The 24,691-nt window shown below is 40.7% G+C and overlaps 2 protein-coding genes across 19 annotated transcripts; both read right to left on the minus strand.

Moving 5' to 3' along the window:
• Positions 1 to 39: 39 nt before the first annotated feature.
• On the minus strand, positions 40 to 5,024 carry Tsp5D (Tetraspanin 5D). Of its 3 annotated transcripts, none has more exons than XM_065477731.1 (7): positions 4,856 to 5,024; positions 1,786 to 1,848; positions 1,521 to 1,712; positions 909 to 1,088; positions 748 to 859; positions 567 to 691; positions 40 to 510 (listed from the first exon to the last, which is right to left on the minus strand). In XM_065477731.1, the coding sequence occupies exons 1-7, from the start codon at positions 4,994 to 4,996 to the stop codon at positions 427 to 429; spliced, it is 897 nt and encodes a 298-aa protein (XP_065333803.1). In that variant the 5' UTR covers positions 4,997 to 5,024; the 3' UTR covers positions 40 to 426. The 3 variants fall into 3 exon arrangements, with proteins under 3 accessions (XP_065333803.1, XP_065333804.1, XP_065333806.1); XM_065477732.1 differs by lacking the exon at positions 4,856 to 5,024 and adding an exon at positions 4,701 to 4,849; XM_065477734.1 differs by lacking the exon at positions 4,856 to 5,024 and adding an exon at positions 4,774 to 4,813.
• Positions 5,025 to 7,053: 2,029 nt separating this feature from the next.
• Rab3-GEF (Rab3 GDP-GTP exchange factor) lies at positions 7,054 to 23,760 on the minus strand. 16 transcript variants are annotated; one of them, XR_010574491.1, is made up of 33 exons: positions 23,168 to 23,758; positions 19,080 to 19,400; positions 18,858 to 19,017; positions 18,059 to 18,400; positions 17,703 to 18,003; positions 17,516 to 17,647; positions 17,381 to 17,451; positions 17,198 to 17,330; positions 16,963 to 16,989; positions 16,531 to 16,683; positions 15,847 to 16,324; positions 15,473 to 15,789; positions 15,083 to 15,280; positions 14,871 to 14,966; positions 14,602 to 14,802; positions 14,251 to 14,440; positions 14,127 to 14,138; positions 13,607 to 13,720; positions 13,396 to 13,514; positions 13,177 to 13,335; positions 12,892 to 13,107; positions 12,589 to 12,834; positions 12,316 to 12,453; positions 11,849 to 11,990; positions 11,604 to 11,733; positions 11,329 to 11,545; positions 10,992 to 11,264; positions 10,746 to 10,925; positions 9,727 to 9,735; positions 8,282 to 8,354; positions 8,047 to 8,093; positions 7,780 to 7,950; positions 7,054 to 7,650 (listed from the first exon to the last, which is right to left on the minus strand). XR_010574491.1 is itself a non-coding variant. In XM_065480417.1 (32 exons), the coding sequence occupies exons 2-32, from the start codon at positions 19,348 to 19,350 to the stop codon at positions 7,543 to 7,545; spliced, it is 5,235 nt and encodes a 1,744-aa protein (XP_065336489.1). In that variant the 5' UTR covers positions 19,351 to 19,400; positions 23,168 to 23,757; the 3' UTR covers positions 7,054 to 7,542. The 16 variants fall into 16 exon arrangements, 14 of the variants coding, with proteins under 14 accessions (XP_065336489.1, XP_065336487.1, XP_065336488.1 ...); XR_010574492.1 differs by lacking the exon at positions 9,727 to 9,735; XM_065480417.1 differs by lacking the exon at positions 7,780 to 7,950 and having other exon boundaries at positions 17,198 to 17,321; positions 18,059 to 18,391; positions 23,168 to 23,757.
• Positions 23,761 to 24,691: the final 931 nt, after the last annotated feature.

Below are 24,691 nucleotides of genomic sequence, written 5' to 3' on the forward strand. Positions count from 1 at the left end.
AAAATAAGTGAGGGGTTTACTTTCTACTAAATACCAAGATGGAATTAAAATTTTTATTAGCCATAGTAGACATCAACATGCAGTCACAAAACATTTGAGATTACGGGTCCAGCACAAATGAAGACGAGTGAGCTTTTCAGAGCCACATTCCTATGTGTGCTAATCAATATCACCTCTGAGCCATGGAAGCCACTATGAAAATATTTAGGATTGATATGAATTTTCGCACCGTTGGCACTTGCTGAATAAGGTCGAGCGAGCAATTATGTCAAGATACGTTTTGCATAAATACAGTAGTATAGTTGTTAAAAATGAGTGTTGGCACAACATTGTTTGATAAAAACACGATTTTTTTCATTCAACTGATGTTGCACTCGCGGTTTAGGTGATCGTGAAATGCGATGAGTGGTGTTTGCTGATCAGCACTTAAGCTTGTTCATACGACTTGTACGAATTCCTTCGATGACGATCCGTGCAGAACAGCAGCATTGAGGATATCAAGCCAAATAGCTGCCAACCGCTCGTTTTAAACATCATTCAGTATATAAAATTTAATATTGCCTCACCTGTATGAAAGCTACAATCAATCCTATAACTCCAACCACGTGTAATCTCTGAACAAAGAACATTTGAACTTGTTCGGCACATCCTTTAGAATACCACATGTCTGGATCTTCAGACTTCCCGCAATCTGCAAAATCACCGTAAAAATATCAGGGTGTCTTCCGATTATTTCACCATATATACCTGTCATATTCGAAAATTTGGGGAGGCAACAAGAATTAGGCACGTAGTTTTGACCTGGCCAAGCGTTTGTGTCATACCAATCCTCATGATTGGTGATTCCGCAGCAACCAAACTGACAAAAGAGTAAGAATTTAACGTGCGATGTCATAGAAATGGCTCACATTGTATTGAGTGTGATCCCAAAGTATTGCCAAGCTGGAGGGTGGGTTCAGAGCATAGTTCTGATAGATGCCAAGCCGCAGTTCGTCCACCAAGTACGAGCCAAGTGGGACGCGCAGCAAGAACCCAGCAGCTGCCAACAGGAATTCAAGCACGAAGAGGAACACCACGAGACTGAAATACTGATTACAAAGGTGCGTCAACTATTGAGTTTTTAACACAATACATCAACAGCTTGTAAATCATTAATTTGAATTCAGAGAGCATCGGTCGCATACAATCAGCTATATTCATATCCATTGCATTTCCGCTCAAGCTCATTTTAGTTAAACCCCGATATTGTTGAGAAATCGGTTTTTCTTATTACTCCTAAGGACTAATTTATCATTTAATGAGACATTTTTACAGTTGAAATTTTATATTTATATTTCATCTTCCGAAACTCTCAAGAATTGATGCCGTTATTGTGCAATATTGAGTTAAAAATTTCAAAATTGTCCAAAACTTTTTTACTTGATTTTTAAAATATAGACATTTATTGAACACATTATGAAATAAAAGTAATAAATTAAACTTAATGATTTCCAAAAGTCTCTGTTGCAGGATGAACTTACCATGACAAGCATGCACCTGCTCTGGAACCAGGCCCCGCAGCATCCGAAGAAGGCAACAACAAACATAGCCACCCCGATGCCGGTTAGGAGGTTGTCTGCGCTTAAAACGCTCTGCTGGGGTAGGAGGGCTGTGTACCCTTCGTATGCTAGCCGAAGCCAGAGCCCCGCTCCCAGAAGGCCGCACCCAGACAGCTGTCAAAACAGGTATGTGTTCATTAGAACTGGGTTCAACGCTCTTTTTGTTGATTTAATTTAACTCTCTTACCCATAGGATGACATTAATAGAGCAAAAGGTGTGCCTCACACACGTGTATCCGCTTCGGCCCATCTGTAACAAGAGAATGGATGAACTGCAGGTGCGTAGTTTTTTATATTTCAATGTGTGGTAGAGTGCGATACGAGTGGAATTGTACACGAAGAGAGTTGGAGTGGGCTTGAGAAACTGCAATACTTGGAGAAACTTCAATTTTTGCTAAAAAAAACATATGTCGACACCTGCTCAACATAAAGTTAACTGGAAATTTACTTAATATATATTGGTCTAGCTTTCCAAGTTGCAAGCTTGGCTCTGTCAACGTAATCGCACTCTTGAGGCAATCATTCTGCCAAGCTGTGTAAATCGGGGTGTCGGATCAAACAGCTTTCAATGTACACACAGCTCGTTATATCAAATTTCGCTCTCGAGTGATATGTAGCTGATGAAAATTTTATTGCCCGGGTGACCTTTGCAGAGGTTCAGAACACAGTTTGATGAACCTCTCTTGAATCATATTTCGCGTCGGTTTATCTAACGTAGCCACGGCGCGAGATCCCCTCTCGAATGATAATACATAACGCACAGATTGACTTGGGCTGGCTATGTATCCTTCCTGGTTGGCTCTCAATGAGTGCGTCCTGCCGCTCTATTTCTGCATGCTCACAGCTCGCATATCTCGCACAGTCGGCTAGTGCATGTGATGAACCGAACTGCTTGAATTAGCATTTCCCACGAGCTGTTCCCAAGCTTTATTAATTTTATTTTGTAAGAGAAAGCCGGGAAATTGGTTAAATTAATTTTATTGTGGCTTTTTCAATGCACAGATGCAGTTTTGAAATTTTAGGTTGTATATTTTTATTTTTGGTCCGTTTGATAAAGGCATGAAAGCGCGTTATTGTGCACATTCGGAGAGTGAAAGGTGCATTTTTTATTTTATTTTTATGAATCAAACTAAACTCAATGAAAGTGCAGCAAAAATATGTTCATTGAGGCGGAGATGGTGATTTGAGCCTCTTCAAAACAAGGCTAAATATACATCCATCTCGACTTACAACGGCATGCTAAAAGCAAAAGAAAGTCGTAAACTTCAATGACTAGTGGTCTGCTCTATCTACAGTCGGAGATTCATTTTTAGCCACAAATATAAATGAATGTCTTCAACTAATAAACATTATAAATCCTGTTCGGACGCGCGCTTTTTTTAAGGCCGAATAAAATGTGTTTGAACACAAAGATGCGTTGTGTGAAAATTGTTGTGCCCAGCAATAAAAAATGTTTGCTGTGGCGATTCGTGGGTGAGTCAAGCGTTAAGCGCGTGGAGGAAGTTTTAAAAACACCCGTCACGAGCGATGAAACAGAGTAAAACAAAAGTGGGAAAGAAGACTGTGCGAAATTATTTCATTATTCGAGCTTTCAAGAAAATGAGAATGAGAGAGTTAAACACTTAATATTACTGTACGCACGATGACACCGTTAATTCCATTTGAGTATTGCTGGACTGCATATATTATTTTGTACGTTACAAATTTTTAGCGACCTATGAAAACAATCAAATTAAGAAAATTGCTTATTAATTATTTCACTGGAAATTGTCGGTATCCAATTATTTTACATTTGGACATTCCATTATGTCCTAATATGGCATCAAAAATTCAAACCATTCCAAGTAATTTCTGAAACTTTAAACGTTGGCTTCACCGCTGTGACAGTTAACATTTTTGGAAGAGTTAGCTATCATTTAGGAACTTAAAAATGATAATAAGATTAAACAATACTAAAAGCAGAATTTTTGTTTGTAATTTGCTGTCAGACAATATACTATATTCTTTCCTTGTGGCACCGACGTGTTTGCTTTATAGAATTTTATTGCTCGACTACAACACCGACAGACGGAGTATCAGTTGAGGTGAGATTACTCTCATAAAAGTCTTCATCTTCTCAGATTAAGACCCCTTCCTTAAAACGAAATAAAATCCTCGGAACGAGAAGGGCGGACGCATAAATTAAGCGTCTCACTTGAAAAGCCCAATATGCGCAGCGAGGTAAAGCCACCCACGATTCAGCTATCACGAAAGCGACGCCAGGGCAGCGTGCGCGGGCACCTTTTTGACCTGGATACGGAGAGATGGAGGAACTAACGGGCATATGCACGGCGCTGCTTTTATTAAGCATTTCTCCGCTCTTCTAAGCTCTCCTCGCGATGTTGACCCGATTATCTTATCTGCTCGTACGTACACGGCGAATTATTCTTTTTCACACACGACCTGATCGTGCGTTTCAAGCAAGGAGCGAACGCTGTGCGGCTGCATTCGACTCAGCGGCTTGGTTTCCCCACGTGCGAATCGAGACAGTGCAATTACTGTGGTTATTATTGCTCTCAGCACGCCAAAAAGCACGCTCTTCAGCTTTCTTTTGCGCAAGACGCGACATTCGCAAAATAAGCGTCATATTGAGATGGACGTGGTTAAAAGATAGAAAACTCTACTTAAAAAAGTCCTGATTCGAAAATATTATGAATTGAAATTCAATCCTCAGGTCTTTGAGATGAAGCCATGTATTATTTACTTTGCCTGTTCAACTGTGGCTATAGTCCTTGCTCTTCCAATTTTATTTTTAAACCTAATAAATATTGTATAAAAACTTGCAACACTAAAAAACTGGTTCAATTCGCATGAAAATTTACCACTAACTTTTCAAAACGATAACTATAAAAACCATGCTTGTCGAGAGAGCAAAGAATTGAACTAGAACGTAAATAATGCTTCTCACAGTACAAAAACAAGTTACTCCATTCTGAGAAAATCTTGATTCTTAAATCGAAAAATCCGGTTTGAAATGTGCAAAAAAGACGGAGGAACAGGGAGCCATGGTCTGGCACGGGTAAAGAGACTGGCCGCAAAACGAATGTCCTTTTTTGTCCGTACCTCAAACCGGTGGCGATACAGGCCGAAGGTAAGAACAGGTGGCCGCCAGTTCGGTCCAGCGGGGCCTTCCTACCTTCAGAGAGCACCAGCCGTCGCCAGACAGACGATACAACTGACTGAGGCGCGTTTGTGTTTCAGTGTGTCATGATCCCTACCTTGTGGCTCCTCTCCTCCGACGCTCGCCGGTGCGCCGCCTCGTAGGCTGGACGACTATTCATTTCGTCAAACTCGAGTGCATCGTAATTATTGAAATGGTACGTGCTGCTGCCCGGTACAAATTTATCCCGGATCGGCATCCTCTTGCGCGGAAAATGACTGATGGGTTACTCTCGCTCCTCGGCCTTTTGATCGTGTTATTGAATAAATCTTATCAGTGTCTGAGTGGCAGCAACTGAAGCAGCGTCACGGAGAGTAGCAAAGTCCACGCAAATGAATATTTTCCCATGATTTGCCTTGACGCGTCGGCTGTGTAAACATTCGTGGTGATGTAATTCGCCCCAGAGCAGGAGCTTAAATGTCTGTTAGAGATGTGTGTTGTTTGGATGAGGGCTAAACACATGAAAAAATTGTCAATCGTTCCTTGAGAACGCATTAAATTTGGTCCTTATATATTAAAGTAGAGCTTTACAATTTTAGGATATTTTGCATTGTTGACTATACCAATTAGATCATTGAGTTTATTGTTTGTGAAATTTAGCATCGGCTCATCTTTAAAATGTGCAATAAAATTAACTCAAGAGGACTGAAGAATAGTTAAATATCAGCTTTTGCCAAATTTCCCGAAGTTTTGAATTTTTCAATTATTTTTTCGCTTGAATTCGATCCCTTTCATCGCAATCTATCCAATGGTGCGCGAATTATGGAAAGATAAATCATGATTTCCAGAAAGAAGACAATATGCTGCTTGATTAATAGTAAGAAAAATGTTGAGCCTATTCTCTTACAAATTTATTCGGCGCAACTAGGTGAATTTGTAAGCTTTTTTTATCACTTTTAGATAGTATTTTAATCAACGGTAAAAATGATTTTTACAAATTTTCTGTTCAGCTTTTCTTTTAAATATTTTGTCGCGTGGAATTTTCTTAGTATATTTGGATATCTGTGTAGCAGTTAAAAATGCTGCAATTTCTACAAAATAATAATTATTAAGAAAATGATTACAATCTGGAATTATTTGAGCTCTTTATAACAATAGCTTCCCGTCTTGTTTATCTAGAAGCATTAATTATTCATGCTCCGGTCCTGTTAAATTTTACTCAGCCACTGATCCATACCTTGCATGTGTATGCCTATAGTTTTTCTATTTTTAAAATTTCACAGAAGAATCACATTTGAACAAAAGTTTTGTTTAAAATCTAGAAACAAGCTTAATCATCTATTTTTAAAGATTGACACGTATTTATTTCCCAATACACAGTAGTTTCAATGACTCATACTATTATGATTAAGCCGATTATATTATTAACGCATCTATATGATCAACATTCAAATGCACAAATTGAATAATTTATGTGACCCTTCTGACCATCCAAGACCGTCTCTTGATCGCTCTTGATAACAAGTTTGTCGTCGAGCCGCTTCACTCGCCACGTGATTGACGTGCTATTTTCGCTTATTTACTGTTAATTGCGTCGCTCGCGACACAAAATGCTACTAAAGGCGGGCTTTTACGCACGGCGCCGCGCTGCTGGGATTCTCGATCCGTGCTCTGCCTGAAAATCATCGCACTGACCCTTTCTTTCTCTGTATTGAAAGCCCAGCGTTACGAGGACCGCGGCGTCGACCGACAAGGGCAATGAACGAAATGAATGTTTTATTCATTATCTCTCATCTCTCGGTTCCAATATAAAGGGAGAGAACAAAAAGCGGCCTCAACTGCAGCCGTGGAGATCGCTCTGTATCTTCAAAGTGCGCTTCTATATCCATTTAATTTGAGGTGCGCGCGGCCCTGTGATGTAGCTGCACGGGTACAGCCGGACAAATAAATATTTTCCCAACTTGTTAGCACCAGCAAATTAAGCTAACTCATGCAGCGTGAGCACCAATTTATGTGAAACTTGCACCAGACCGCCAAGCGTGCAGTCTGGTGTTTTAAAATGCCTTCTTTTAATGCTGCCAAAAGGATTAATTTTGAAATGTCTCTTTAGCTTAAACGAGAACCTGGGAAAAGAAAATTTTATCGGCAGTCTCGGGTCTTCCAATAAATATTCCTGAATTAGACGCAGATTTAAGAATTAATGAGAGTGAGTTCAACATTTTTCTTATTCAACATTCGTCTTGGATAAAATACGCAGCTGCCAGATTCGTTTTTAGAAGCAGTGGTGCGTGTTTACAGAAAGAAAAGTCAAAAACCTTCGTTTGCCTCAAGATAGTCATTCTGTTGTTTATTTACAATAACAGCATGTTCGCTCTTTCTTTATTCCTCCTGGATTTATATAGCCAGAGTGCGTGATATATAACTTTGATTTTTATACTAACAGTGTGTCCATCTGCATTTATGCCCTGCATCATATATTTTTACATTATTATTAGACTTCCTCCACACGATATCTGTCTTCGTGTTTTGTTAAATTAAGCAAATAATGCTGCAATTGCTGCATCTTATTTGATTTAGCTTCCCTACAGTGTAACAACCTCAACTGATGTGACAGTGGGAACAAATGATATATTGCAAAATTCTAAACTTCAATTCAAAACAGCATGTCTTAATATCATCTACTGTTAAAAACGTCCAATTTTTTTACTGTGGGTTTATTGTATTTTTCGTGGAGCTGCGCGGCGAAATGAAAGATTTCATATTGTCGATCACTTAGGAGTCTTTGGTGGATTGGAGGCCGTTTTTTTACTGTTTCACAGGCGTCTTGGACGCTTGCTGTTGCTTCTTTTGGTGCTCCTGTCCGGCAGCCACGTAAGAAAACACGCACAGAACCGCGTAGCAAATTTGATCAGCCTGCGGGTGAAGTCGTGAGTTAAAAATTTTGGCAAAATACCTTCTTGCTTTAGGCAGTAAGAAAGGAACTGGAGATAAAACACACAAGACATGATTTTTATAAATGATAAATAAATTAAGGTGGCATACCAGCGTGTGTGGAAATCAACGCAAAACACAACAAAACAAAGGCGGAGAGGACAAAGCATGCACATGTTTTTAGCGTTGAGAATCGGTGGTTTGGCTTGGCCTTCGGCATTCGATTGTCTGAGCAATCTGAACCGATAAGACTCGGTGTATGGAGAGCAAAATTGCGTCGTCCTTAAAAAAAGAACACAACATAATTGAAATCATAAAATAATAAAACTATCAAAGGAAAATAGGGCAGATCGAGTAAATGGATTATACTGTACATACCATGGCAGACTTGTATCTTCTTTGTAAAACCATTCGAGTTTTTGGATCTGAAAATTAATGGAATTTTAAAAGAGAGCAGTCCTGCTTTTATGCTGTAAACGGGGTAAGACTCTTTACACGGATTAGAATCTAATGAGTGTTAATTACTTGATAATCCTCAAATTTGGGATTTTGACGAATTTAATTTTCACGAAATGTAAATTTCTTAGAGGTGGTTTGGAAATTAAATACTTACTGAATTCTTCGAGGACAAAAATTCCTCCCTTTTGAGTAAAGCACTTGCGGATGTGATCTAGTCGTACAAAAAACTGGAAAGATAAACAAATGCATCAGAAAAATAAGTTAAGGAACGCGTGAAATACGAAATTCCAACTAACAAACTGCACCCTCTGACAATATGATCACTTCAAGTGAGTGCACTTCCAAATACCATTTAAATAGAAGGAAATTGCAAAAACTAAGATGCAGAGTGAGATCAAGAATGGTTTAGTAATAGTTGCAAAAGGTGTGCAGTAGTTGTAAGTAAAGTACGAAAGACAATAATGAACGAATTTAATCCAATATATAAGGGCTGGTAATAATTTTTGCAATTCCTTATCAATAAGCAACGAGTTGTACAGCTGACTAATCTAGAAACGGAAAATAAGAGAGTAATGTCACATGAACAGACCTCTACAGAGAAACAACCATCATGTATGATAAAAATGGATGAAAACGTGGTTTCCAAAAGTCAATATTTGATGTGGAAAAGAGACACATCAAATGCAATTTTCGAACCAATCGGTCATGATGTAAAAATGGATAGCTACAATGTTGATACTGCGAGTCACATCAACAAATCTGTATGTTACTGTGCGTTGCTACAGTTACAACTAAATGCCACTTTTCTAACGGTCAAGCACCTCTAGTCCAATCAGTATATTAATGAACACGAATGGAGAGAATAGGCCTCGTATTTTGTTTTCTTTCGATCAAATTTTAAAAAAGTTTCTAATCACTTGCGGCGGCTCTCGTTTCTGTTGTCGAGCGCCTCGCAAGTCTTCTCGCACAATTACTTGAGCCATGGTGTGTAGAGAAAAGACAAAAAAGATAGATAGATAGAGGTGGAAAGGGACACAATACTTTCATCGCAAGCAGCATGCAAAATAAATGCAGGTGTTCATGCAGGTGAAAACGCAAAACCGACTCGTAAATTGGAAGCAGCAGGCAGCGCTTTCCCTAGGAAACTTAAGAGATGGGCTTGACAGTTAAATAACTAATACAGTTTGTGTGTGCAGCACCCATGCCTCTAAAAGTCAGTCAATCAACCATCGACGTTTTACTCAAAACTATTTAGGATTTTATTTTATTTATGTTCGCACGAATAAATTTTATTTTGGTTTAGTTCCTAGCCGTTCCTATGAAAGTTGAAAACAGAACACAAGAGTGAGTTGCTTATTTTTTGTGAAGGCAGGTTTTAATTTACAAAACTGTGTTAGTCCAGGGTGAGAGGTGAGGGCGAGTGTCAGTGTGGGGGTAGGAACGGCTTGGTCTATATCAATGGGAATAAAAAAATTAGTGACAGTCACAACCAACTATTCAAGAAAGAAGGTCTATGATTTCAAACAGGTGTATAGTATACTACTATATATGTAAATGATAAGCATATAATATATAGATATATATTGACGATGGAAATACCTCGAAATCCTGCCGCGTCAGAGGGAAAATATTCAAAGAGAAGACAGAATGGAAATTAATAATTGAAAAATCAAATTGAAACGGCAATGTAATTGAATGTGAGTTCAATTGTAAAAAAGAATCTGCCACTGAAGGTCCATCTCAAAAGTTCCTAGTTGTGGGCTACCCGACTAATTTCTCAAGGGCAAAATGGGATTAACGTAACAATCAAACAAAAGGGTTAATCTAAGAATATAATTTTGCTGTAATGCACAAAATAAGAGTTTGTATTAAATTTCAGACGTTAATAGTCTCACGAATGACCATGTTAATAGTTTCAAAAGAGAGCAGTATATTTTAAGAACATGCGATATAAACACATTAATATATAGTAGAGAGAAATAATGAATATGGAAAGGGGTTTTGACCGTGGTGTTCAAAAGGAAATATGATCTCTGGTTCAAGAGTATCTCAAAATTGGGTTGAAAGTTATCACTGACTGCAAATAATGAAATAATACGGATCGCGGAGACATGATAGCTGTGATTGCGAACTTTTGAGACACTCTTTCAACACCTAATGTGGTACAACAAAAATCAAATATACTGGCTTTGTATGGAAAAAAAGATTTGAAAGTGCAGATAAAAACAGGCTTTTGAAAATGGGCTAAAATGAGGAGCAGAGAGTGGTGAAAGATATCGGCAAAATTCTCTGTAGTTGTAACTGCATGGTTGGATATATTTTCGTTTTAACGTCGCGGCAGCAGGAAAGTTTGAGATTAGGCCTTGCAGAGGACATTCAGAAATAAAAATAAAAACTGGTCAAAGTTACATCCAGCATGGCATTTTCCTCTTTTACCCACTTTTCCCATGATATTTACTATCAACCTTTTTGTGAGGCCTAAGTTTGTCACTTCATCCTCTTAAGACGAGCAACCCCCCAAATTTTACTGAATTGTCTTATGATGATGGCTGGCTTTTTATCTGAGCGTAATACTCTCGTGAAAACTGCGACCAGTCGTGAAGTCTCGTAATACGCACCTTGCTATGTGCAAAAAGAAGTCCAACTCCCTCCATGCAGACCTGCAACAGTCCTCCTTCGCCGGTTCTCATGTCCTGCACTGGGAACTCTCCACCTAGCTCGACTCCTGCCTGGGCCCCGCATCCTCTCGCGGCCGCCTTTTCCATTGAGTCTTTTATGCAGTAGTACAGTTCCTTGCACTGTTGATTCGAAAATTTTTTAATATTCGAGAAAGCAATTTAACGTTTCTAATGAAAAATCGCTACCTTCTTAGTGTAGTATTTGTGGAGTTGCGTTTGTCCTCCATTTCTCCTCCAGAGACAGAGCACTTTGGTCTTGGGGCTGTAGGTCATGTTGACTAGCCTTTCAAACCACCACCTTTCGACAATAGCCCCGTTCACGGATCTCAACACTAATCCGTCCTCTCGTACCTCTAAGAAGAGTAGGTTGCCGGTCGAGTCGACGCCTAGGTGAACCGTGAAACTCTGGCGATGCATTTGCCGCGAGCCGAGAGGTCTCAAGTCAATGTCGTTACCATTCTGCAAAATTAAAAAGAAAAAAATGAACGTAAATTATTTAAACAACAGATTTCATGAAACTCACGAATTGGTCTATTTTGTCGAGCAACTCGTGCACTTCCTGGCTGTACACCAAACCAATGTGGCTCTTTCCAAGTAGGCGTCGGACTTTGTTGCGAACCTCCTGTCGAGTTACGCTGACCATGACCATCATGGCCGTGACGTTGTACAAAAGGGTGGCAAGTAGCCTATCCTCCTCATGTTCCAGACGTTTTCGTTCCGTGTCGCTCAGGTGGCTATACCTAAATTTCAAAGCTCCGTTTAACCGATTCTTGAGTTGGAAAAAAATGTGACACTCACCTTTCCATCATCTCTCGAGGACCCTGGTCCATGCCAACCATGTCCCGCTCTTGAGAGACTGCGTCCAAAAACGAGTCTTCCCAGAATTGCATTTGGTCCCACAATGTCGATCTGTCTTTGCCAAGCAGTCCTGTGAAATTGAGTCGTTAGCTGTGCTCTAAGCTTTGTAAAATGCGGTGCATATGCAACCGGCAACGCGGCAAAGTCCGCGTGGGTGCATAAATCGATGCCGAGCAGGCGCTCACCTTCGTATAGATATGTGCGGCCAGATTCGGGACTGGGTGAGCCCACGTTTTGCCCCATATTTGCACCTGGTAACCTGAATCCTGAGCTGAGGGATGATTTGCTGGACCAGACGCTTTGGTTGCGACGAGCCTGGCGTGGGAACTGTGAGTGAGAATTTTTCCACAAGTCAAATAAAAAGCGTGATCTCTACAGCAATGGTAGCCATGCAAACATCACACACAAGAGCACGGGCCGCATGCAACATTATATCATGGTTAAAAATAAATCAAGTATTGGAAAACTTGTGAGTGTTAATTTTGAACAGAAAATGAATGTGTGCTAAATTTATTATTTAACCCATATATTCCTTGCTACTGCTTTGTAACATTTTTTTAGACTAGAGCTACACAAAGCTACTAATTCTTCTGCGTTAAAGTGAATCTCTAAGCTACACTATTTTTCAAGTGGCCAAATTTTATTTCCTCACATTTGTCTGTTCAACCTCGCTATCAGAGACTGTGCTTCTAAATGACTGCTGTCCTGGTCGTTGTCTTTGTAGGAAAGCGGGGTTGGTGATTATACTGCCGGCGTCGCTCTCTTCTGCGGCGTCTTCAACTTGTTGGTTCTGAAACAATGCCCGCGCCCGTCATGCCAAAACAGAAAAAACGTGCAAAAGATTGTGAGTTGTTCAAGGGTTGTGGTTAGTTGAAATGCCATTAAAAACAGGGGTTCAACAATAAACGAAGACGAAAATGCTCACATCTTGATCTTGGGATGACAATTTAGCCATGAGGATTTGCCGCTTTTGGTTCAGCACATCCCGAAGGACCTCAGCGGCGCTATGGTCTCCTTCTTCACCATGACCCTGGGAAAGCCTCCTTGGTGTACAAGAAACGTCCGAGTGCGATGACTTTCTGCTCAGGTCGTGAAGGTCAGGCGGTATTGGAGAGCCCTGAGGGCTGTGAGGGGACTTCAGGTTTTCTTTGCTCCCGAAAGGACTTGACGCCTGTATTAGTGATTTTTTTATCAGCTTTTGAGCCACACTTTTAAAATGTGCACGTACGCCTGAGAGCATTGCGGCCGAGCTTCCACCGCTCAACTCAAGCGTGTTGGCGCTTTCGTTGAAGTCCCTCGACCAGTAATGCGTGTGGGCAACCTCGAGAAGTTGGAACGCTGATGCCATACCTCCCAAGCCAAAGTTCGAGTAGGTCACTTCCAACCCATGGACTACGGCCAAAATCGTTTTCAGCATTCCTTTCCAAACTGCTCGACTGACACACTGCGAAAATCACATATCACGGTAAATGAACAATTAAATATTTTATAAGTGGAGTAAGTGGACACTAACGACATCATCAAGGTGGTCGTCTGGTCCCACTTTCCTGTCCAGGGTCCTGTTCAACTTGCTCAAAACTAGGTTCCGGTAGCTTTCGTCCTCCATTAACTTCTTAAGTCTATTCAGCTTGAGCCAACCAACGCCTTCACCGGCAAGAACTTGGTTTATGACCTATAATGTTAGTTTTCCGATATTTCGTTCAACATTAAATATGTCATGCGCAAATCTCACATCTTTAAGGAAAGCCTGATTTTCCACGTTTGTCGTGTTTCTTTCACCGCGTGGAATTTCTTCCCTCCTTGGTGGTGCGTGCTTTATAAGCGACGATTTCTCTACCAATCCTTTGCGACCTGGAGGAGTTAAGATATTTGCTTCATTATTTTTTCCTTATTGTTTTGTGAACGACAAGTACTCTTGATATTTACTAATGGGTCGTGCTTACCTGTCGGAAATGGACCGAAAGGCTGCGTCCTAGGAGGCTCCTTGGGCCTCTGCTGGACGACGTTTGCGGTTGCTTGGGCAATTACGGAAGGGCCTGCTACAGTGCGCTTCGAGCCTAAGCATAACAAGCACTACGCGTGACTCTATTGTCTCTATCTCGCAAAATGCTCCATGCGGAAGCTTGTTTTTCATCTGATTTGGTAATTTAGGGCTGCTCTACTCTCTGCATACCGAATTTGTGCAGGCAGATGCGCAAATATTCAAATAATGCTCTTTAGGAACGTGCCACTTTTGCATTTCATCATTTTTCCACTTTCAATTTAATTTAGATTCAAATTTTGGTTTATTACGGATCAGCAGGGCAACTGTGCCCCATACATCCACATCCAGAACTTTAGTGATTTTTAATTAAGCCTGGGTCTGGTAGGAAATTGTGCATCTGCATATCTGGTTACTAATTTAGATACCAATTATTGCCATGCTTAGAACGAGAGAGTTGAGATGGATCTCAAACGGCTTACCACGCCCGCCCTCTGGCGTGTGCACAATACCACAAGATTGCAATGTTATTAATACATCTTGACATTGTTTTTTAATAAAGCGCCAAAATATTGTCTAGTATAGGTGCATTTAAATGGAACCTACCGAACATGTTGGAAAACATGCTGGTTGTCTGCGCTGCGATTCCATTCATCTCGTTGCTCAGGTTGGAGAAGAAATCCCTGCCAGCTGTCCTTCCGAGCTCAGGTGCCACCAATGACGTACTGTGCTGCTCTGGGGGTTGCGGGGACTGCTGCTGTTGTGGCACCATACCCTGGTGATGTAGCGGCAGACACTAAATTATAAGTGCGCAAAACGTAAGCTTTCACTACGTTTCAAGCCATTCAACAACGTAACAAGGGTCATGCAAATTTCGCCTTTGTTGAGAGTTAAAATACGAATCAAAAGTCTACTACGCATAGCTGCTTATTAAAATATGGAAATTTAAATGCCAACCTTGAGCAATCCTTTCTTTGACGCAGCCTCTTTGGCACTTTTCGTGAGGTCTCCCAGAGTAGTTTTCCCAACGTAGGTCAGGTCACCAAGAGTATTTTTGCTAATTCCAGCTGCGCTTTTGCTGGCTTCGATAGCCGATTTACTCGCCTCTTGAACACTCTTACCCGCCTCCTCAGCCGCAATCTTCGCTTTGAGCGTGAACTGTCAAGGAATTATCCGCAGTAAACGGATTATTGACTTAAATTAATTGTAAGATTAAATCATTTCACCTGCTCTAGTGGAGCGAACACTTCTCTTAAATCACCAGAATCGTGACTTCCGGCAGAATCGGTGGATCCCATTTTTTCACGAGCTTGCATTTTTAGCTGAAAATTAGTTTGATAAGGTTGCGAATCGTCAATGAACAACACTAAGAAAGATGCAAAAGACGTGAGAGGAAAATATCAAGAGCGCAAAGCGGGCAAGGTCTTTTTGCACTCACTTTATCCATTTGTGCAAGCAGGCCGTCCTGCGAGCTCTGTCTGGTGGTTTCCTTGACCAGTTCTTTAGCCTGAGAGGCAAACTGCTCTAACAGGGAGGTCTGACTGCCCTGTCGACCTGATGAACCCAGACTCGACGCTCGTGCCAAGACACTAGTAAAGCTTGATTGCCTCTGGGGCGGTGATTGGTGTGCAGCTACCTGTTAAAGCGGTAGAAAGCACTACTAGTCCGTGGGATACAAAGTGAAAAAGAGATGAACTTTTTGATCTAATTTTCATCTAAGCTCTTGCATTGTTTTTATTAATGCTGGATAAAATGTTAATTGCATACGTATACAGAGCCTTCGGCCAACTCAGCACACTACAAAGATAAAAATCGCCACTGCACATACCACAGTCCTTGGCGTTGCCGTCGTGGAGTTCGAGTCAGATTCCTCAGGGCTTGGATCTTCGTTTTTCGTCATCCCTTCCACCTCCTTAACCCTTGGCGCAAACTCCAGCTCAGAGTCCCGATTGAAGCTGGGTGAGCTGAGATCACTCCGACTGGACGAGGTGGACGGTGGCGAGGAGCCAGCCTGGCCTCCTGCCTCAGCTGCCGCCAGCAATTCCTGCTCCCTCCCTCCTGGAAGCTGCAGGGAGGACGGTGGGTGATAAATTGACTTAGCGTCAAGTCCTGAGCTCAGTGACATTGGCGTGTGTTCGTGATGGCCTGTTGAATTGAGCTCATTCAGAAAACGTGACCTTGTGGAGAGTTTAATCAATATACCCATGGGTGACAGATCAGAGGAGACCATTTCCGACACGAAGTCACTGAGAGACGAGTAAGAAGAGCTGGTGCTCTCGGCACCTTCGCTATCTGAGCCACTCTCGTCGGTTTTTGGCCCGTGCTCCGCCTGCTCAGCAGCTTTCAAGGCGCCTCTGAGAGAACTGTTCTCGTCCCAGGCCGCAAAGTGGATAGGCTCCAACGCATTGTGGAACCACTTGGCCTTGTCCCCGATCTGCGTCGGATCAAAAATCCCCGTGTGAACACGCAGGAACGCTACATTGCTTGGGGTGAGCGACCACTCGGCAAGAAATTCGACCGCTTGTGTGCGGGCGAAGCGACTCAAGAAGTTCGAGTTGCGCGGTCGTGATCGCAGAAAGCTATTAATCTGGAAGGCAACCACCGGCCGAGGGTACAAACGCAGGGTCCGCGTGTGTTCGGTGAAATTGGCCAGCAGATTTTGAGAGTTAAAGAACCGCACCTGTAGACACGAAAAAGCCGCAATTTAATTTTAGTCACTGAACGTTATGCAACCTGCTGGACGCAGGTGTCGCAAAATTGCTTAATCGTATTAAATTTTGTTTCAGTTTTTTTAAACTTCACAATCAGTTAAATTGTGGTCAACGGCCGAAAAATCGCTTTGTGGTAATTATCGTCACATATTTTAATAATTTTAATTGTTCTCACCATTGCCACTCTTGTCGCAACATCGACGCTGTCCACGTCACTTCCATAAATAAAAGGGTTAAACGCACCCCCTGAATTTGATTTTACACCTGGTGGTGGAGGAGTTTCCCTAGGTGGTGGATCTCCAAATCCAGATGTCATATTGCTTAATGCCTGAAAAAAATCAGTGCTGTTAAAATGCTCCAAAAATTAAGCCATTCATAAGGGGGCAATGGTTTATTTCTCCACAGTTGGAGGGTTAAATCAAATCATTTTATTTTTAATTCCAAGCTGCAAAATTATTGAATACCAGTGTATATTTCAATGACTGCACTTTCAATAGTTAAATTAGCGATATGCACTGGGTTAAATTAGAGATGCAAAGTTATAGGAAGAGAAAACATGCAGGAAGAGGGTAAATAAGGGGCGGAATGAATGAAAGAAAGTATTTACGCCAGCCTGATCCATGAGCTGCATAGCCTGTGGCGACAAAAGATGTACAGCGAGACACGAGAGAGATAGAGAGAAAATCACAATCACATAAACAAACGTTTATTAACATCAATATTTCGCAGGTGCAATAAATCCTTGCATTTAAGTGTACAAAATAGTTAAAAAATGTGACACATAAAAGTTCCGTTTAATTGATGTTATAGTACTTCAAAACTGATATAATATAGGAATATACCTGTTTTAAATGATTTTTAAGAATTGTTCCCTCAGGCTCAGGAAGATTAGGTAGGTCATCATTGTTCGACGGTGGAGATATTTTATTAGAGTCCAGATCTACCAACCAAATGTCGTCAGGTAGCCTGCAGATACTTATTCAATCAACCATCTCATAATTAATGAATATGTAATGAGTGTTTACTTGAAATTCTTTTTGTACATGAAGAAACTGGCAGGCACTCCTATTACGTAAGGTGTTGGTGCTAGAAGGAGCTGCGAATTGAAGAATAACACACACACAATAACTTAAATTTCAACCAAATCGAGCAATTAGCACCTGTTCAGCGCAGCTCATGCAAGTAGGCAGCAATGGAATTACGGGAAACATGTACTCAAGGGGGTAGATCAGATTCACGAAGGCCATCACTGACATTGATAGGGCGTTGTAGTCCCTTGATTGTAAGACCAGCTGAAAAACAGACACTCTTACGAACTTGGCAATTATTTCAAGTTGCGGGCCGTACCTTATACTCGAGTAAAATTAGAGTAAGAACTTTGAGGCAAGTCTCGACACCGAGCAGTTCCAGGGGAAGATGGAGGGGGAAGTCGACTAGGGTGAACCTGGTGTGGTCTGGCAGCGCGAAGCAGAGGGGTGCGTGCATGCAGCTAGGCATTATGTCCAGCTCGACCCGAGTTTTCCCTGGCACAGGCACAGGGGCGCTCAGAAGTCGCAGGATCCATGTTTCGATCTCGCGCACGTCGTGCATCACGATGCTGGGGATGTTGTCGTGCACGTTGCCAGCCAATACGCTCCACACCGAATCTCTAGAAAGATTAAATTAGCGTTGTATGGGGTCTTTAAATTAAGTAAAAAACGCACCTCGCAATCTGTCTAGAGCCAACCCTTCTTGGCGAGATGTTGTCGTTGCACGCGTCGATGATGCGTTTCAGGACGAACATGCACTCCCTGAACTTGGAGAAGAAGGGGTGGTGCGACAGCAAGCACAGCGAGGTGAGAGAGTGGTTGCGCACCCTCTGACGCCGCCGGCTGGCCCGCGGCGACGGCGAATGCGAACCACCGCTCTCTGAGTCACACGCGACCGGCGGCGCCGCCAGACTGCCCATCCGCGGTGGGCCTGGGATTGGTGGTGGATGGTGCTCAGAGTCACGCCGACTACCCTCGCGATCAGAGTCACTCGGCGCCACTGTGCTCCTGTAGTCGCTGAGCCAAAAAAACAAAAACGCTCCAATTTGTCAACTATTTTTCAGAGCCATTTACTTACAAACAAAAATTGTTATTATTTCAAAATTACTGAAATAAAATATTAAAATCGTTTGTCATTACAGCATAGAGTAGTTTTTTTAATGTTTCAGGTATTATGTTTTATTTGATTTTTACTCAAATCATTTCACGAAAGAATATTAAAATTAATATTCAAATCACATTTTAGTGTTTGCAAAAAATGATTAAAAAAAATATCAATGAATATTTTGTATAGAAGGGAACTATCACTGCTGTTATTTATAAAAAATAAGTTAGAGATACCAGCATTCGCAAGCAACTCACTATTTCAGATAATAAGACAAACATTTATTCCCGGCGTGTATGCAGCAAGCGCGAAAATGTTCAGGAAAATATGAAAATTGAATTTGTGGGAGATGATTGATGGTGGCAATACCTGGAGAACGCCGAGTCTGTGCTTTTTTCCATGCTCTTGCGCCACGATTCCCTGCGGAAAGTGGATGATCGGTCCCCACGGCCACTGCCTGCCAAACCGGGCGCGCCTGCACGCTCAATCGGCCGGTAGAAATTGACGCATATGCCATAACGCGATTTTCCTGCAATGCGAAATTCGTGAATTTGCCTGCTGAATTTGCTTTTGGACAAAATGGTCACCAACCAGAGTCTTTCTCTGTTAGCGTGAACACAAAGGAGGTGGCCTCTCTCAGGGCAGTTCTGCGTGGCCCGACGGAAACGCAACCCTCAGGTTGGCAGAAGTAGACCATATCGAGAGGCAGAGGGAAGTCCTTGTGGTCCTCCACGGGGTACCTGCGCAGTAGCTCGGGCGCCTGGATGCCCCCCGAGTTGTTTCGCGCCGGCTGCCGACATCCCACGATGGCAAGGTAGTCGGCTAGCCGCGGACAGAGGAACTTCTTCTGCACGTCGCACATGCTCGCTCAGGTCACCTCGGTCGCTCTCTCCTCATCGTAGCACCGGCCACCTGCAGCAAAATTTTTCCCGAAAAATAAAAATCAAGAAATGTTTGTGTCAAAATAATAAGTAAAAAAAACTTTGATTCACTCATCTAACAAACTCAATCTGTAATATCTATTCTATTTGGTCCATTATTATTGTCTCTATTTGATCCAAATTTATCAACAGGCGAATTTAATTTCATTGATTGGCATTGGCATTGGCACTTGAAAGGTCTGACGATCAGTACGCTCAATTTGCTTCCAATCGATTGCGTAAAAGCGACAGTGTATTTCCTCGAAATAGGGGCACAAATTAATGCCGACGCCTTATTTGCTAGCGGATGATGGCGGTATCCGTCTAGACGGTCACGTCGTGCTCATCTGTCCATTAATCTGCTTAAATGAAAGTGACGAGTGTTCAGGATAGTTGGATTATCCTTAACCAAAAAGCATTCAGCTACATTGGCCAATAACATTTTATTTGCGTGAGTAACGGGGCTAGCTTGAGTTTCCGCTAGCATTTTTGTATTTAATTTTGTTTTTAAATTCTGGAAGTGAATATTTTCAATTCTCATTTTAGAGTCAAGAAAATATATTTTTTGCTGCAACCACAAAGGAACCGCAACCATAAGATTTTCAAGTACAGCTGGATTTTCTATCAACTTCCTTTACATTTTATAATTGTATTTATTAGAAACCAACGGTGTACAACACATAGAATATAAAATATCATAAAACAAAATTATTTGGAAACTCTTTCTTACATTCAGCAGCTTGAAATAAAGCGATAGTGCTATTTTTACACTTGAGCAAATGATACACTTCGCAAAATTGGCATATACAATTACATACTATACGGATATGATAACCATGGAAGGAGTATCTTGTAAAAACATACCGGTCATTATAAACAATGAGGAAGCCACCAGTTCTTATATGTCATAGCTGGGGTGCTGTAAAAATTGGGGTGGGTGTTTTGTTTTTTATGCATCATATTTCCCAAAATTTATTATACACAGGCGTATCTGGAAGGGAGAATTTTATCTTTAGATCATTTACAAAATAACCAGTCTCGATTAACTCATATACCAGTCTTGACTCAATTTGCTTATCGACACATAAAGCTTTCTTAAAAAATCTTGACATTCGAGATTATTTTAGTCTTTTAAAGTTAGGTATTTCCAAACAGCTTCAATGCCATATGAGGCAACAGGAGAAATAGCTGATTCAAATAATGTTTTGCTGTATCAATAGTACTTTTCGACAGATTTTTAATTTTGCCCGTAGCAAATATTATAGCTTTTGCCCTCTTATCAATATGTTTACTAAAACATACACCTGAAGCTTGAAAGTTGACTCCAAGTAATTAATTGAAGTAGAGAAACCTATTTTATTATGTTTTTCCCCCAATTTAATTCTAATTTACTATATCGACTGTGGGTATATGTGGAAGCGGTGACATAAATGCGTATTCTTCATTGTAGTAATTCGTCTTTTATTTAGGTCTCGTGGTTGAGGTATCAGTAATCAAGACCAAGATTTAGACCAAGATTTAGACTGTGAAATTACATTAATAATAAAAAATCACAAATGCAACAAACAGTAAAAATATCACATTCGAAATACAAACAATTATTACAACTTACCCCGTAGTTCGGGTCTAATATGAAATCGTTTTTTATGGAATTTTCTCGCACCAAATCTCATCCTAGCTGGAGAGAGAATATTGTGTTGCGACTGCTTTGGTGCGAGTCTGATTGTGCAGTGGGGGAGAAGGTGCAGTAAGGGTGCTCTGCTTGTCGCACACCTTTGTACTGCCACCTGGCGATACAGGTAAATGCAAAGTAGTTATTCGGACAGTAGTGGCGAGAAGGCGCCACACGACCATGACCACCGGCTCTAAATTTCATGACTTGGCATTTCTTCTCATTTAATTTTAAACGTCTTATAACTCAGTAGTCTTTGATTCTGGGCAGTAAAACAGTAATATCATTTAAATTTTCACTTAAAAGTACAATATAATCTGCATACAAAATACATTTAACACCAGGGAAATCTTCACAATATCATTAAAATCACTGATAGCAAAAATTAAAAGGAAGGGTGACATGCACCCTCCTTGCTTAACCCCATTAGATTGTAAGATTGCTTCAGAAACAGAAATACCATCATTAATTACTTAATAGAAAATTTACGTCTAGAATTTCTGCAAGCATAGGTTTAGCTCTTCAATAGAAAATATTTTTGTGTCAACGACTTTCTTAAAGATAAATGTTCTACTTATAGGATCGAAAGCTTTTTGTTAATCTAAAAATAGGGCATACAGGCGGGGTCTCTCGTTTAAAATTAACAATTACTGATGAGTGGATATGTTGAACAAGTAAATTTACGGCTTGCACGCTGTATTTTCCTTTAATAAAGCCAAATTGGTTTGAAGGAACATTAGCTAATTAGAGAGGAATACATACGCTTGTTAAGCATTTAGTCCAATAAATTAAACATAGAGGAGGATAAATTGATCCCTCTATAATTATTTACATCACTCAGGACTAACTTTGTGTTTAAATAAAAGCTTTAATTTAGAGAGTTTCCAGGAATTGGGAAAAATGCCACTCTGAAGACACACGTTATAAAATTTAATAAGCTCACCGTTTAAAACTAGATGTAACTCTTTCAAACATTTATTTGTTAATAAGTCAACCCTGGTGCTTTATTAATTTTTTTCCTTTACATTTTAACTGATATTATCTTTCTAAGACCTCTCAAATAAACTATTATTAATTTTTATTGACGCTGGACGCTGGATATATATCTATCTACTACTTAAAACTGTATTAGCTTGAAAGTAAGTGGGCATTTATTTCTGAAATTGGTTGTAATTCTTTCTTATCACTTGCGAGCACACTCTGCACTCTGCACGATCTGAGGCGCTTGATTTGGGTCTCTTTGCAGCTCACAAACGCCAAAGACTAATCAATAAAATACAGAGCCAGGAGGACACATCGTGGACTTGCGCAATCCCTTGTTCCTAGAGTGCCGCTTTGTGCATTGCGAAGTAAGAATTATTGTGTGAAAAAGGTCAAGATTGCGGCGTAAAACAAAATTTCTGTTCGCTCTCTCGCCAGCTATTATGTTCGTGACTCCTATTCACGAGCGCCACGACACCCTTAGAACAATGACGTCAAAGCTGATATTGGTTGTGCAGAGATGCTGCGAAAAAAAATTCACCAGTGAAAATTACCAGCTCAACCTATTTTTAGATTTGGAAGATGCCCTGGGACTTTGGTCATATAATCTTACTGAAATATTATCAAAATTTATTAAAAATTTAAAGGAGGGGGAAATCTTCAGCTCAAGATCGTAAAATTTGTCATAATTTAAAATACCATTTCTTTAAAATAACACGATTATGTTCCTGTTTTGGTCTGCCATTATAAATCAATTTCTTAAAAAAGTAGCTGCGTTATTGGAACAAAATATCCAAAGGTCAGGTTACTATTTTGAAAAAAATCCTTCTTTTATTGCTTCTATTGTGCAGTTTCCTTTTTGTTTTAGTAGTAATTTGCGAGAGTGAAAGATTTCATTTCGTATTTTTTTTTTTTTTTTTTTTGAGAACGTTAATCAATGATATCGATAAATCTTATTATAATACTTTAAATTTGGAACTTGAGGAACACATAAAAAGAATCGGATATATCAGTTAACTCTTTTATTGTAACCGAAAATGATGTTTTGAACTCTCCAGCTTTGAAAACGGCAGGGGAAAAGTGAAGCTAGTGTGAAAAACACTTACCCGTCGCTTCTCTTTGAGGCCAATGCTGCTATCCGTGAGCTCCACGGGGTAAATGGCAGCCGCGGCCCACCCTGCTTCACTTTTCTCACAGCTCGAGCGGTGGTGATCGATGGCGAACGCGCGCTAAAGCGCATGTGCCCTGCTCCAACCCCGATCCACCCCCCTCTCGAGCTCTGCTGACCTCATTGCTGCACTCGTCCGCCGCGGTTTTCTCCTGGCAATGGGGTGGTCTATATGCCTTTGCCAAATAGACGCTCGAGAGCAGGGCCGAAATAAATGCGGTGTGGGAGGAGGGGTGCAAAAATAACGGAGGCGCCCACCCTCGATGTACGTCTTTGCGACCGCGGCCTGACGCGTATGCTATATTATTTCATGCTTGCGGTGATAATGATTCCGCTTTTCCTGGTTCACTACGGGGGATGTGACGTCACTTCTCTTGATAATAAACCTGCTGCTTCCATCTGTCAACTGCACCGCTTGAGGTTAATATGGGGGTATTTAATATTGCCGGTGTGGGCGCCGCTGATTGCTCCGCCAGGTCACATGTGTCTTTGTGCACTGGAAATGAGACACTGATTAATTTCACGGGCGCACCGCGCCGCCTCGCTCCGGCCGGGATCCAACTTACTTAGCTCTACATTGTGATTAGATTTTAACCCCTACCTGCGAAATTTGGGTTAATTACATTTTACGCGGTTCACTGAAGCTCAGACTTTGCCATGCGAAATATACTTGTCTTAACGTATGTATGATCGCTATTTTCGATATTTTTATCAGAAAAAAGGAATAAAATTAAACAATTATAAAAAATGATTTTTAAATCTCTTCCTGTAAAATTTTTTTATAGATTTATTTAGCAATATTTATATCATAAAATTTCCTTTCTGATTAATGGGGTGCTAGTTGAAGCCAAAATATGTGAAGAAAATTAAAATCTTAACCTTTAACATGTTATATTCGGTTCCCCCCAATTAATCTTCAGTTAATGAAGGCGACTATCAATGCAGAGGCGGCAATCTTTCAGAGGCTCAGCTTTTTCATGGGACGACCAGTTTGAAACAACTTTCATGCGCGAATACGGCGCGCCTGACAAAAAAGAGCAGTTAAAAAGAGGCCCTGAGATACGTTTCCAGAACGCGGAAGAACCAAAATCCTGTATACCTTATGTGCAAACAAATAGCAATTAGTGAAGTGGGGACAGGTTGCCGCTGCAAAAAATTCCAATTATTAAATCAGCAAAATTTAAAATATGCTTTTATTTTTTTGATTATAGTTCAGCTGTCAAAAATTGCTTTCATTATATATATATGGGAATATATCTTGTTTTGTAATAATAATACAACTAAAACTGCATGAAACCATCAAGTTGTCTCGTTTAAAAAATTTTTTTCCAGTATATAAAGCCAATCTTTGAAGACTTTTTATTACTTTGTCCTAGACATTATTAGGATCATTAATGTCATTTTCGTTATTTTCGAACAACAGTGCACTCCTATCCCGCCAGAGATCAACAGGTTTGAGTGC

Source organism: Cloeon dipterum, chromosome 2 (assembly GCF_949628265.1).
Source record: "Cloeon dipterum chromosome 2, ieCloDipt1.1, whole genome shotgun sequence".
Lineage (NCBI taxonomy): Eukaryota > Metazoa > Arthropoda > Insecta > Ephemeroptera > Baetidae > Cloeon > Cloeon dipterum.